The 15,758-nt window shown below is 35.8% G+C and overlaps 1 protein-coding gene across 6 annotated transcripts in view; it reads left to right on the top strand.

Annotated features, from left to right (window-relative positions):
• The window catches only part of LOC123604490 (ankyrin repeat and KH domain-containing protein 1), a 136,867-nt gene that overhangs the window by 15,745 nt on the left and 105,364 nt on the right, over positions 1 to 15,758 (top strand). For all 6 annotated transcript variants that reach the window (XM_045490660.1, XM_045490665.1, XM_045490676.1 and 3 more), the window contains exon 2: positions 12,231 to 12,384. In XM_045490660.1, the coding sequence (XP_045346616.1) occupies positions 12,231 to 12,384 (154 nt within the window). The remainder of the gene's footprint in view (positions 1 to 12,230; positions 12,385 to 15,758) is intronic.

Genomic DNA, 15,758 nt, shown 5'->3' on the forward strand with positions numbered 1-15,758 from the left:
CTAGAAAAGAAAGTCAGAATTTAGTTTAGGGTAGGACCTCTTCTTGAACTCACATCATGCATAATAAAATTATGTCTTTTAGAAGTTAGAGTCCTTGGCAGTCTGTTTAATTCTGGTTAGTATTGTAGAGTTGTTCATTTAACAACAATTTATATAGAGGCTACTATTTGATAAGCTTTGTGCTGGGGTTTGGAATTACAAAGATGAAATACTTTGGTCTCTGCCCTTAACAACATCAGCATTTTCACAAGCATGAACATTTCAGGGAACTTATTAAAACAAGGTAAATTATTTATTCAAATTATATTTGACCTTCCAAAATCCTTTCACATATTAACAAATTATATTTAAGTGTGTCAAGGCATTGTGTACTTTAATTACATTAACTCTTTAAATATTTTCATGGTTTTGTGACAGTCCAGGATCTTAAACACAAATGTATGGGACACTATCCTGTGTAAGTTGGATGATCATTATGAAGGTTGATGTTTGGATGTCTTATTTCAGGAGTTTGATGAGTTTCAAGTGGCAAGTTTAAAGGGGCAATGATTAAAAATGAAAGGATACAAAGTCCATCAGCATAAGATTATTTTGTGCTCAAATTTAAGCAAAACCACAACTGCTTCATTATGTTCTATAAACTCTCTAAGCGTGTCCTGCTTCAGAGCATTTGGCATTTGCAGGTTGTTTTCTCAGAAACTTTCTTCTCTTAGTTATCCATGTGGCTTCTATCTCTTACTTCTTTTAGCAGTCTGCCAAGATGCCTTCTAACTGCCTACTATACGTATGCTCCATAAACATCTCAGGGTCACCAATTTTAATTCTGAACCTATCATTTCCCCCTCCACCCCTATCTCCCCCTGCCCCTTTGTAAATTACATTGCCCTAAAGTTAGTTACTGTAGTCAAACCTCAGAGCTCACATCTGCTCTTTCTTCTCATTATACACATTTAAGCAGACACTGAGTCCTGTAGGTTCTTTCCTAACATCTTCTTTATTTGTCCCTATTTCTGAATCCTTAATGCTCTGCCATAAATAAAAACATCATCTTTCACTGGCAGTTATTTCAGTAATCCCTGACTCTGTCTACCTCCAAGAGTATACCTCTCTAATTCTTCCTCTACCCTGCTATCAGAGTAAATTCTGTAATGGCAGTTCAGTCATGTGACTCTTGACAAAAAGCCTTCTCATTTCTTAGAGAAAGGATAAATCAAATTCTTTGATGTGGCATACAGTGTTATTTAGGATTTGGCTTCTGTCTAGTTTTTCAACTCTGTCCTTTTTTTTTTAGAGTGAAAGAGAAAGAGAGCAAGCACGAGTGGTAGTGGGAGAGAGAGAAAATCTTAAGCAGGCTCCAGGCCCAGTGTGGAGCCGAACATGGGGCTCGATCTCAGGACTCTGGGATCATGACCAGAGCCGAAGTCAAGAGTTGGATGCTTTACCAACTAAGCCCACCCCAACTCTATCCTTTTTGTGCCCTACTTTATTTGCTTTTTGTATTCTATCCATACCAAATTGTTGTAGTTCTCTGAACATATCAAGCTATTATAGGCCTTGCTTTAATTTGCTTCTACTGCTTTGGCTTCTAGAATTGTAATAATAGCTACTGTATGCTGAGTGCTTATTGTCCACTGGGTTAAGTACTTAACCTATATATTATCAAATAAACTTAACCAGTACCATTTGAAGATAGCAATATTTATAGATATTTACAGTTTACAGATAGGAAACTGAAGCTTAGAGACATTGTGTAACATACACAAAAGTCATATATCTAGTTGATGATGGAGCCGGGATTTGAATTCAACTATCTTGGAACTTAAAGCCCATGTTTGTAACCACTGCTATACACTGATGCTGCTGTCATTGATGTCCCTCTTCCCCATCCTGTTGGATACCTTCTTGTTCCAGAGTTGTCATCTCTAACTCCTTTCCTTCATTACTACCCTAGGTGGAATTGACCATTCCTTCTTCTGTGTTCCCATGTTGTCCGTATATAACTATTACAGCATACATAATACTTTATTGCATTTACTTGATTGTCTTAATGAGCAAGAATCATGTCTTATTTGTTTTTGTCTTATTTGTTTTTGTGCTGCCAGTATACAGTAGAATGTTTGGCACATAGTAGATGCCTGATAAATGTTGAATGAATGTGTCTGTAGTGCTTAATATGCTCAGGTTACTTGTTAGCCTAAGATGAATATAATGGATTCTATATTATTTTTGTGGAGTAGAGGGTATGAGTATAGGAAGGAAACTGGCCTTAATGATAGTAGTAGTGGTAGTATTAATAAGAATAATAGCAACTAATATTTGTTGAGCAATTACCATGTGTTAAGCCCTGTTGTGAAATTTTAGATACAGTATCTTGCTTACTCATCAATAACCCTGTGATGTAGTTACTGCTGTCCTTATTTTATAGTTGAGGAAAATGAGTTTAAGAGAAGGAGAACAAGTTTGCTAAGATCACACTATGAGAGATGAAGTGGTATTCTAAGAGTCCTTACTCTTAGTCATTATTCTTTCTTCCCCTTACTAGTATTAATTGGAGGTGTTTGAGGCTCCTTTTAATTTATTAAAATCAATTATTTCTTTCAAGCGTTGAATGTTTATTTTCTATTGGGATAATGAGTAGAAGCCAGGACTTCGTCTAACTGTGGGGAAAACAGGAAGTTTTTCCTTTCAACAGTAAGATTTTCTTGGATTTAACTGCCATATACTTCATTCCTTGTGACTTTTCTAATGACTTTGTGAGCAGTCTTTTTAAAAAACCTGTTGTGGCACAACATTTTGTTGTATACGTGTTGTATGTATGCATTAGAAATAATGCAGTTTTGGGTGTCACAAATTACTAAATGAAAGCATAATTTGTCTTAAGACTCTGGCAGAGAAGTGTTAGTGGGTTTGATAATCTTGATTACATTTATTTTATTTAGACGAGTTTTTTCCTGACATTACTGTTATTGCTAAATTGAGGTATTACCATACTTGTAGTTTTTTTTTTTTTATTTACTTAACTGGTTAGTATTTGTTTTAGTTATACTCCATTGTTTGTTTATTATAATTTTTTAAATGTTTATTTATTTTCAGGAGAGAATGAGCAAGAGAGGGGTAGAGAGAGAAAGGGAGACAGAGAATCCAAAGCAGGCTCCTCTCTGTCAACACAAAGCCTGATGCAGGGCTCGAACCCACCAACCATGAGATCATGACCTGAGCTGAAGTCAAATGCTCAACCAACTAAGCCACCCAGGCACCCCATTATACTCCATTGTTTAGAAGATTCGCTTAATACAGTTTGGTGTAGTAAAAAAGGGTATGAGTTTTGGGGTCCAAAATACGTGGCTTCAGATACCTGTATGGTTATGTGATCTTGGGCTAGTACCTTAATTTTTCTGAGTTTCAGTTCCTTAAAATGACGATCAGTTAGTCTACTTCATCGAGTAGGTAAGATGATTGAATGGAATAACATATGGAAAATGCTGATAGATATGAGGCATTTTATTAATGGTAGCCTATTTTTTTAAAAGCACTTGATTCATGGGAGCTTTTGTTTTATTTTTTTGAGAGAATGAGTGAGAGGTGCATGCAAGCAGGGGAGGGGCAGAGAGAGAGCAAGCTCCATGCCCAGTGCTAAGCTGATGTTGGGCTCAGTCTCACAACCATGAGATCATGACCTGAGCCAAAATCAAGAGTCAGATGCTTAACTGATTAAGGCATCCAGGCGCCCCTATTTTTTTTAAATAGCAGATTTATTATTATTATTATTATTATTATTATTATTATTATTATAAATTTTAAAGTAGACTCCATGCCCAATGTGGGGCTTGAACTCACTACCCTGAGATTAAGAGTCACATGCTCTATCAGCTAAGCCAGCCAGCCCCCTCAAGTAGCTATTATTTTTAAGACCTTCCTTTCTGCCATCTTTCATTAGAAACTTAAAAAAAAAGTAGATTCTGTATTAAAAGTGTAGTTTAGAAGTTAAGTTTTTGTAAATGAACAAAGTGAAGTTAATTTTTTCCAGCTTTAACTTAGAATTAGGAAAAGCACAATGGTTCTCTCTTGTGCTGTGTGAAACTAATCAACTTCAGAAATCCGAAGATACTGTTGCCTTTTTTTTTTAATGTTTATTTATTTATTTTGAGAGAGAAAAATAGAGAGCAAGCAGGGGAGGGGCAGAGAGAGAGGGAGACAGAGAATCCCAAGCAGGCTCCATAGTCATTGGGGAGTCCGATGCGGGGCTTGAACTCATGAACCATGAGATCATGACCTGAGCTGAAACCAAGAGTGGGCACTTAACTGACTGAGTCACCTAAGTCCCCTACCATTGCCTTTTTTTGAGAAAAAGATGTGGGTCTGAAATTGGCAATACAGTTTTCCTTGTAGAAAGAAACTTGAAAAGCATATATGTTAAAGAATACAGCCTTTTTTGTTCCAGTATTCCAAGATGTTTTTGCTGATTTTATTGGTCCTTACAGTATCAGCAAAACTCATTCCTACATTTATCATTATTTGGTCCTAAATTGCAACTGTATTACTTTCTCCCTTTGAATACATCTTGGGGCATATTTGTGGTTGAAACTTTTGAATACTGTGTTTTTTGCAAAAAGAAATTGCTATGTCCTTCAGTAATTATCTCTTGGAACACTGATCCATCCTTTTTTGCCCTTCCAAGTAGAAATCAATAGTAAGCCACCTACATTCTAAAATTGGTGTAAATGCTGATTCTGGCTTAAAGTAGAGGGCTTACTTTGAGTGGGGAAAAGTAAGACATATTGGTCTATCCAAATAGAAATTGTACAAAAGTGAAGAGAAATAGCAAATACATTTTTAAAAAATTTTCAGATGTTTAAAATGTTTTATTTAGCTTTCCATTTTATTTATTTATTTATTTATTTATTTATTTATTTATTTAAAAACGTTTATTTATTTATTTGTTTGTTTTGAGGGAGAGAGCGCAAGCAGTGGAGGGGTAGAGAAAAAGGAGAGAGCAAGAATCCCAAGTAGACTCCACACTGCCAGTGTGTAGCCCAATGCGGGGCTTGAACCCACCAACTGTGAGATCATGACGTGAGCCAAAGCCGGACACTTAACCGACGGAGCTACCCAGGTGTCCCTTAGCTTTACATTTTAAATGATCAAATCTGAACCTCTTAAGGGAGCTCTATTTTTGAAAGTTTGTGAGGAAAAGTAGTATAAAAAATTTAGCCTTCCCTTGAGCTTTCTCATAGCTCCAGTTGGAATTCATGGGAGTGATGATTACTCTTAAAGTTAGCAGGAACAAAATTTGTGGCTACTAATATTTTAGTCTCTAACTCAAAATACAAATTTATTTAACATGTTTAAGAGAAAAGCTTCATAATTTATTGTTACATTAACAGGTGTTCTATGCAAAACAATGTGTTTTCAACTTATATTTGAGAGCTTGATAGTCTTTATTTGATATAACCACGTGACTGGAGAATATATAAACAAACATATATATGTGCATTTTTTATGATCGAATGTTTCTTTTTTCACTAACTTTTTACCTCTTAACTAGCAGTTGCTCTTTCCAGAAATATACCTTAGAGAAAGTAGCAGTTGGTTCTTGACGAATATATAGGTGAGGTTTTATTATTTTGCTTTTATAAGTCTTCTTTAAAACACTAATATCATAAAAGTTTTAATTATAACACTGCTTACTTAAACTTGTTAAGTTTTTAAATCTTATTTATTATTTTTTTATGTTTATTTATTTTTGAGAGAGGGAGAGCAAGAGAGAGAGAGACAGAGTGTGAGCAGGGGAGGGATAGAGAGAGAGGGAGACACAGAATCTGAAGCAGGCTCCAGGCTCTGAGCTGTCAGCACAGAGCCCAAGGTAGGGCTTGAATTCACAGACCGCAAGATCACGACCTGAGCTGAAGTTGGACACTTAGCTGACCGAGCCACTGAGGCGCCCCTATTTATTTTTTGTGGAATTGAGTTTTGGCCAAAGCATAGCTGGGTTAATCAATGGTTTTTCTAACTAGATTTTGGTGATGTAACTGAAATCATTTTTTTCAGGTGATAATATAATAGTTGAGTCTGTGGTTAATTTTCCTGGTAACTGTTGCCGTCCGGTTGTTCATTTATGAAATGTCAAATGAGGTAAAAAATAGGAGAAAATGCTTGTTTCTGTTTTCCTTCTTGCCCTCCTTTGCATAAATTCTAGTTGAAGAGACTATAGTTACGTTTTTTAAAAAGAAGGGAGGGAGAGAAAAAACTTTTGGGAAGGAAGACTTAAAGTATTTTTGCCTTTAGCATTTATAAAAGATTACTTATAAAAAAAACAACAGTTTTGTGAACCAGAATTCCTCTCATCTTTTTACTTCAACCGTTTATTTTTGTACCTAATCAAAGATAGAAAAAAAAAGTTTGCAATCTTTAAGACTTGAAATAAACTTTATGGGTGCCTGGGTAGCTCGATTGGTTGAACATCCGACTTTGGCTCTGTTCATGATTTCACCGTTTGTGAGTTCGAGCCCTGTGTCAGGCTCTGGGCGGACAGCTCAGACCCTGGAGACTGCTTCAGATTCTGTCTCCCTCTCTCTCTGCCCTTCCTCCACTTGCATTCTGCCTCTCTCTCTCTGTCTCAAAAATAAATAATCATTAAAAATTAATTTTAAAAAGGCTTGAAATAAACTTTATTGTCATTGGCAAAAACAGTACCATTATAAGTGGAAGTTTCATGTTTTGTTGCTCAGTGTAGTTGCTGGATAGAGATGAGCCATGTAACTGTCACTGGGCAGTAGAGACATTTCTGTGATCCTTTAGCTGTATATAAGATAAAAAACTATGAGCCTTCTGTATTTATACATGATAAAGACTAATTTAACTAGATCTAACATTATTTTAGACTTATCCATTTTATAGACCTGTTTTTGGGGACTATCTCACCAAGCCTTTTATGTTAAATATACAGACTTTGTCTAATTTAGTATTTCCATAGAGCTATAGATGGTTTTCATGTTGGCTGACCAGATATATTTTGAGATAATGCTATTGCAATCTGAATTATAAGTGTATGTATTTCAACAGGTTTATCAGGTGAGAGATTTATGAACTGCCGAAAGCAAGCCACCAAATATTCCCAAAGTAATAGACATAACTGGATATTTTTTACTTTTATTGAGTGCACATTGAGACAGGCTTTTAAAATTTTGAAAAAGGGGGTGCCTGGGTGGCTCAGTCGGTTGAGTGGCCGACTTCAGCTCAGGTCATGATCTCACAGCTTGTGAGTTTGAGCCCCACGTTGGGCTCTGTGCTGACAGCTCAGAGCCTGGAGCCTGCTTCAGATCAGTGTCTCCCTCTGTCTCTGCCCCAACCCACTCACTTTCTGTCTCTGTCTCTCTCAAAAGTAAATAAACATTAAAAAAAATTTTTTTAATAAATAAATAAAATTTTGGAGAAGACAAGACAAAGGATATATTAGAGTTGAGTGCATTTTGGTACCTCTGATTGACATAAATGTATTCAGATCATTTGTGTATATAGTTATGTATAATTATTAACTCATTCTGAGAAACTTAACACTTTTCTCAAGTGTTGTAGATATTTAGAATTTGATCTTTTGGGCCAGCATTTAAATATAAAATGCCTAAAACTACACTTGAAAATTCAAATGATCATCACAGGAAAAATTATAACTGTGCGAAGTGATGGAACTTGCTGTGGTAATCATTTAGTATATACATACATGAAATCATTATGTTGGACACCTTAAGCTCATAAAGTCTTGTATGTTAATTATATCTTAATGAAACTGAAAAAGTTAATAAAATGAAAAAAAGGAATTCAAGTGAGTGCTGATGAAAATGTATCATGTGAGATTCTTCATGAATATCACTCTTCCAGTTTGAAAAGGCATAGAATATGGACACTGGTGAGTGACAGGACAAAAGAGTTATAATTACATAAAATTTTAAAAATTACATTTATATAGTGTTTTATTATTTTCAAGTTATTTTACCTTATTTCATCATTTCAGTAGCATTGTAAGATAGGTAGGGCAGGTATTACCTTTGTTGATTGAGGAAGAAATGGAACGTCAGAAACGCAGAAAGTGACAGCTTAACATCACACATAGTACCTGATGAAACTGATACTTCACCCTAAGTCTCCTGATCTCTAGTACAATATTCTTTCCATTATGTCATGTTGCCTGATTGAAACTTGAATTTACATGCATTTTAAGATGTAGGAGAATTAAACTGAGTAAGTTGTTTTATGAATTTTAATTTTTGGAGAGAGGTTGTAAGCCTTTTGAAGGCATGGGACACATCTCTATTTTGTGTTTTTCTTCCAAACTTGATTCTTCCCAAGCACTTAGGCATGTGCTGTCTTGTGTATGTGATACTAACATTACTGACATCCAGGATGACATTGCTACTGATGTTCTCTCCTTCTCCTGGTGGTGACCAGATAGACCATGAGCAAATCAACTTTTGCATGTTGTTATTCAAATCTCTCCCCGGTTGTTCTGTGTAGCCTAAAGCTGTAGTTGTACTTTAGGTACTTTATAGTTTTTTAAAAAATTGATCTAAAGTTTACCTTACCATAAAATTTAGCATTTTAAAATATACAATTCAGTAGTTTTTTAGTATATTTACAAGGTTGTACAGCAACCTTCACCAGTATCTAATACCAGACATTTTCATTATTCCAGAAAGAAACTTGAGACCTATTAGTACTCACTGTCATTCCTCCCTCTCTGACTGACTCTTCAGTTAACCACTAAATTACTTTCTGTCTCTATAAATCTGTTTCTGTTGGCCATTGCATGTAGGTGGAACCATACAATATGTGACTTCTTGTTTCTTCTTTCATTAAGCATAGTATTTGCAAGGTTCGCCTTGCATTCTATAGCATGTGTCATTACTTACTCCTGTGTTTTTAATTTATTTTTTTTAATGTTTTTATTTATTTTTGAGACAGATAGAGACAGAGCATGAGCAGGGGAAGGGCAGAGAGAGAAGGAGACACAGAATCTGAACCAGGCTCCAGGCTCTCAGCTGTCAGCACAGAGCGTGACGTGGGGCTGGAACCCACAGACTGTGAGCTCTTGACCTTAGCTGAAGTCGGATGCTCAACCAACTGAGCCACCTAGGTGCCCCTCATTACTTACTCCTTTTAATGGCCGAATAATATTACATTATATGGATATACCACATTTTGTTTACCCATTTACCAGTTGATAGACTTTTTTTTCTAATTTTTGTCTATTGTGCATAATACAGGTATGGCCTTCTGTATACATATTTTTGTATGTTTTAAATCCTCTTAGGTAGGGGTGCCTGGGTGACTTAGTTGGTTAAACATCCAGCTTTGGCTCAGGACATGATCTTGTGGTTCGTGGGTTCAAGCCATGTGTCAGGCTCTGTGCTGACAGCTCAGAGCCTGGAGCCTGCTTCAGATCCTGTGTCTCCCTTTCTCTCTGCCCCTCCCCCACTCATCCTCTGTCTCTCTGTCTCTCTCTCTCTCTCTCTCTCAAAAATAAATAAACAAAATCCTCTTAGGTATATACATAGAAGTGAAATTTCTGGGTCATATGGTTATTCTATGTTTAATTTTTGGAAAGCTGCAAAACTGTTCCCCACAGGGGTCGTGTCATTTAGATTCCCACGAGCAGTATATGAAGGACCTTGTATTTTTTTAGTGTGGACCACTCATTGCTTTCCAAATGCATCTTCAAGCCCATTTTTTATTTCATTCCCTTCTACCTCTATACCCATGTCTGACTACCTAGTGAAATTCTATTCATCCTTCAAAGCCTAAGTTAAATGCTGCTGCTTGTGCAAAGTCTTGGATTACTGGGGCTGGAAGTGATTTCTCACTGTTTAATGCATGTAGTTGTACCATTTGTTTCTCTTTGGGGCCTTTTGTGATAGTCATGGTGCCTTTAACTTCTATCTTCTACCATATTTTTGTACTGTCAGGGTGCTTCATATAAAACAGGACTTGAGTAAATACCGTTTACTCATTGGGGAAATGAATGGGAGAGAATAGAATATCCTTAACTTGGATTTTTAAAATGTTCCATGGTACCTATAATCTCTGTTTGTCTTCATAATATGTGTAATACCACATTAGACCAATACTTTTTATAAAATAGAAACGTTAACTTCTCAGTACGATTTGTAATAAAAAATTCTAGAATTTGGAATGATGGTTTTTCTGTTCTCATCACTGGTAAGTTCCTAATAATACCTAATAATTTCTTGGGCCCGTGAGAAGATTTTTATTGTACACACAGTTATCTTTTAATATAATTTAACAACTGGTAGGCTGCATTTATCTTTTGGCATGGATTTAGAATGGCATCTTTGTCTATAATTACTTATTAAAGAAGCTGTGTTACAGGATAGTCATGTGGCTCCATGTTATTAGATCTGAAGTTTATTTTGTAAAATTTTAGTACTTCACCAGATAATAAAATGTAACCAAATCATTTTCACTTTACAGTCTTTCTTAGGATGTTTTTTGGTGTCCATTATGAAACTGATGACAGCAGCCAAATATGCCAAACAGGTCCTGTATGGTGGCCTTGTCTAGTAGTTAAGAGCACAGATTGTGTAGCTATGTGGCTTGGGTTTGAAACCTGTCCTTGTCTTTGTTATTTATTAGCTGTGTGACCGTGGAGAAGTACTTAACCTTTCTGTTCCTATTTTTCTATCTGTCTACAAATATGTTAACCTCCCTGGTTATACATATTTACATATTGCAGATGTATCTAGGTATATAAGTATATATTCATTATATACATGAGTAGTCATGTTCATGTTTACAATCATATACGTATATTTTTAGCAAAGTAAAGATAGTACTGTTTTGAATTTTGTGATTTTCATTTAACTTTATAAATGCTTTCTCATGTAACTAAATTATGCTTTAAAAACATGTTTTTAATGACTGCATGGTAGTCTATGCTGTGAATGTACAAAATGTATTTACCAAATTCCCCGTTGTAGTTTTTTTTCCTCTCATTTTTGGAATTTGAATTAATGTGCAGTGACTACCTCTGCATATTTTTGTCTGGCTTTCAGATACTTAAAAAAACATTTTTTTTTTAAGTTTTACTTATTTAAGTAATCTCTACACCCAATGTGGGGCTCTAATTCACGACCCCCAGATCAAGAGCCACATGCTCTTCCAACTGAGTCTGCCAGGTGCCCTGTGGTTTTCAGATACTTTTTAAAGGATAGATTCCTTAAAATGGAATTACTGAATCAAAGGGCATGAGCCTTTTAAAGCATTTTGGTACACATTTCCAAATTGCTTCCCAGAAAGATGGTACATATGTTACTTGTTGATAAAATTAATTTAGAATTAACTTGTTTTGAAATTAGAGGGTTACATGTTTATTTTCATCAGTTGCTTTTGCTTATACCATTCGTTCATTTCAACGATTATGTATTCAATACCTACTTTATATGATGTATTCTTAGGCCAGAGGATACAGCAGTGAACAAACAGGTATGTTTCCTAACCTCGTTTAACTTTCTTGTCTGTAGGGCTCTAGATATTTGGCAGTGTTTTAAATACTATTTTCTTTTAAGAATCAGAATTTAATAAATTGATTAGAAGAGAGGAAAAAATGTGCCTTAATGACCTATCCATGCTATCTAGTCTTTTTTACTATCTAGTCCAATTTTCATCTTCCCAGGGGCTACGTTCATGTACTTGTTTCATTTAAAAACAAAAAACGGGGGTGCCTGGGTGGCTCAGTCGGTTTAAGTGCCTGACTTTGGCTCAGGTCATGATCTTGTGGTCTATGGGTTTGAGCCCCGCGTCGGGCTCTGTGCTGGCAGCTCGGAGCCTAGAGCCTGCTTCGGATTCTGTGTCTCCCTCTCTATTTGCCCTTCCCCTGCTCACTTGCCGTCTCTCTCTCTCTCTCTCAAAAATAAATAAACATTAAAAAAAATTTTTTTTAAACAAAAAGAAACCAAGCTCTGTGCTAGGCACAGAAGATGAAATGCTCTTCAGGGAACTTGAATCTGGTGTATCTGAATTAGACTATAGTCATGTCTGAAGATAAGCAGATAGGCAGGACGCTCCCTCAAAGACCCTTCCCACAGCCTCATGTTTCTACGGTAATTTATCTGCTTATACTTAAATTCTAAATCAGAAATCATATTACTTTAAATTATAGTTATTCTGACAATATGGAAATTAGTTTCATAGATACTGCATTTTTAACTCATAAACAGGTTGAATCGTTTATTTTGGACCAAGAAGATCTGGATAACCCAGTACTTAAAACAACATCAGAGATATTCTTATCAAGTACTGCAGAAGGAGCAGACTTACGCACTGTGGATCCAGAGACACAGGCACGATTAGAAGCATTGCTGGAAGCAGCAGGTAATTTATTTCTTGTTTTGTTATTTTCATCTCTTTAAAAGTCTAGATCTCTGTACAAAGCTGTGCAAGATTGCCCCAAAATTATATAACATTATATGAGATTTGAACTCTTAGTATGTGTTACGTTTTTTATTGTTCACGTTTTATATTTAAAAAATTCTTGGTTGAAAGTTTTTAGAGAATGATTTCTGGGCTCAACCCTGTTTTTAAAGGTCTTAGATAATCAGATACTTATCAATGAAAACTTATCTATTTCCAATTACATTATAAATGTGTGAGATAAATTTGGTTCCTTAAGTTATGAATCTTTGATCTGAACTGATTTAAGGGTATTCTGCATGTGATTTGTTACTCATTTTAGTCTAGGGATAACTTAATTATTATAAGTTGCTAGTTTTTTAATGTTTATTTATTTTTGAGAGAGAGAACGCTCTTGCACACGTGCTTGTGTGCAGGAGGGGCAGAGAGAGAGGGAGACAGGATCTGAAGCGGGTTCTGTTCTGCACTGACAGCAGAGAGCCCAGTGCAGGGCTTGAACTCACGGACCAGACCGTGAGATCATGACCTAAGCCAAAGTCAGATGCTTAACCAACTGACTCAGCCAGGTGCCCCTATGAGTGGCTATTTTTTAAAAAAAGATGTTTATTTATTTTGAGAGAAAGAAAGAGAGAGGGTATGCATGCATGTGAGCAGGAGAGGGGCAGGGAGAGAGGTAGAGCTGCGAGTGCAGAGCCTGATGCAGGACTGAATCATACAAACTGTGAGATCATGACCTGAGCTGAAATCGAGAGTTTGACACCTAACTGAGCCACCCTGGTGCCTCATAAGTTGCTATTTTTTATTGTATTATTTTATTTTATTTTATTTATTATTTTATTACTGTTGTTTATATTGAACATCCTGTTTATGATTTGCTGTACCAAGTCTCCATTCCACTATAAAGAAAGGCTTTTTATCAGCTAAAATTGTTTTAAGAAGGAAGTTAACTTTTTTAAATCTTCTATGTTTTTTTTTATATTGCTTTTGAGATATGTTCACTTTGTGTGACACTCTTTTTACTTATTTAGCATACTTATTTTTATTTATTTAGCATAAATATATGTGTATGTTAAATACGTGTAAGAATTTAATCTAGAGGAATGTATAGGTTATTTTTTAAAATAGTGCCTAAAAAATAAATAAAAAAATAGTGCCTAACAACTTGTTAGAGTGCCATATATATTTTAAACCATGTTAAAGCTATTAAACTCCAGAAAATACAAAATAAAAAAGTTTTAAAGTATAGAAATTTGATTCAGTTACTGAGTACTCTAATAAGCATAATATTAAAGATTCAGAAAAATCACAGCAGCTTTTTAGCACATTTCATATTGATTGAACATTTTTTGGTAAAGTTTATTCATTTATTCTGAGGGGCACCTCGGTGGCTCAGTTAAGTGTCTGACTTCAGCTCAGGTCATGATCCCACGGTTCGTGGGTTTGAGCCCCGCATCGGGCTCTGTGCTGACAGCTCACAGCCTGGAACCTGCTTCAGATTCTGTGTCTCCCTCTCTCTCTGCCTGTCTCGTGCACACGCTCTGTCTCTCTATCTCAAATTTATTTATTTTGAGAGAGGGAGTGGGAGAGAGTGGGGGTTGAGCAGAGGGAGAAGAAGAGAGAGAGAATCCAAAGCAGACTACATGCTCAGTGTGGAGTATGATGCTGGGCTCAATCTCATGACTGTGAGATCACTACCTGAGCCACCCAGGTACCCCAAATTCAGCATTTTTCTATTATTCTTGGAAAGACAGATGTTATGTTAAAAATGAGCTTACTTGATATCATCTTGTTATTCCTTTAATTCTGTCCTGTTATGGAAAAGCACAGGTACAATTTGTAGCCCATTGACTTTTAGTCTACCTACTGTATCTTTTTGGAACTGATAGAAACTTAAAATTAAATTGAACAAAATAAGACTGTTTAAATTAGGGCAGAACTAGTAATAAAAAAAAAAAAAAGGTATAAAGATCACATCACATTGATAATGACATTGAATGTCCTTCCATTCTAGTCTGGATTTCCTGTAAATCTCCTACTTGTGATTTAGGGATATACTGTATAAGATTCCTGAAATGGGAGTGCCATGACCACCCTCTAATTTTTTTGTTTGTTTGTTTGTTTGCTTTGCTTTGGAATCTTACATTCTTTTCCTTAGAGCAGAGAGAAACTTGGAGAAAATTCTTCTCTGTTTTCCTTTTCTTAGAAAAGGTTTAGGCTTTGTTTTCTGGTGGTAGCATATCTTTACTCTCTGGTTTAGGCTGACTTCACTCATGTTGAGCGTACTATTCCTTAATTCCTAACTAAGGGCTTTAAACTAATTTCTCCTTTTTTCTGGCACCTCATGATTCTTATTCAGGGCTGTTTTCTGGTACATTAAGCACTTTTCTTTCCCTGTTTTCTCTTAATTCATAGAAGTCTAGAAAAAGCAGCGAGGTACCTTAGAATTGCCTGTTTTTCATACATACATTGATAGAAAGAACATAAACCTTGAAAGTAATGATTATCTGCCTTTAAGGAGGTGTTAAAAACTATTGAATTTAAAAATTTTGCATATTTTGACAATTTAAACTCCGTACACAGTTAGATATGTCTTTGGTGGTCCAAAGAAGTTGTCAAATGTATTTTTTTTTTTTTTAACGTTTATTTATTTTTGAGACAGAGAGAGACAGAGCATGAACGGGGGAGGGGCAGAGAGAGAGGGAGACACAGAATCGGAAGCAGGCTCCAGGCTCTGAGCCATCAGCCCAGAGCCCGACGCGGGGCTCGAACTCACGGACCGCGAGATCGTGACCTGAGCTGAAGTCGGACGCTTAACCGACTGAGCCACCCAGGCGCCCCTCAAATGTATTTTAAAATGATGTGCTTCTTTCTAAGAACTGTGCAAGTCAACTGTTTAATGAATATTTTCTTTTTGTCCTAGAGCATTTTCATTTGCTTTTTGGACATTGTTTTCAGGAATTTTTAGACTCTGGTTTTTTGTTTTTGCTTTTAAGTAGTCTCTACACCCAATGTAGGGCTCAAACTCATGACCCTAAGATGAAGAGTCACATGCTCCACCAACTAAGCCAGCCAGGTGCTCCTAGATTCTGTGTTTCTAATTTTGAGAATATATTAGGCATTACTAGGCTTATTAAGGAAAATAGGATTTTTGACACTATTTTAACTGAAAAAATGAAATGGAAAATATTTTTTCTTTAAGATTCTTTGATATTCTTAGAGAAAATGAAGAATCTTAAAGCTATTTCAAGAATTTTATTTATTTATTTATTTTTGTTGTTATTTTTAATTTTTTGAGAGGGAAAGAGCATGAGCAGGGGTGGTGCAGAGGGAGGGAA

Source organism: Leopardus geoffroyi, chromosome A1, assembly GCF_018350155.1.
Source record: "Leopardus geoffroyi isolate Oge1 chromosome A1, O.geoffroyi_Oge1_pat1.0, whole genome shotgun sequence".
Taxonomy (NCBI): domain Eukaryota; kingdom Metazoa; phylum Chordata; class Mammalia; order Carnivora; family Felidae; genus Leopardus; species Leopardus geoffroyi.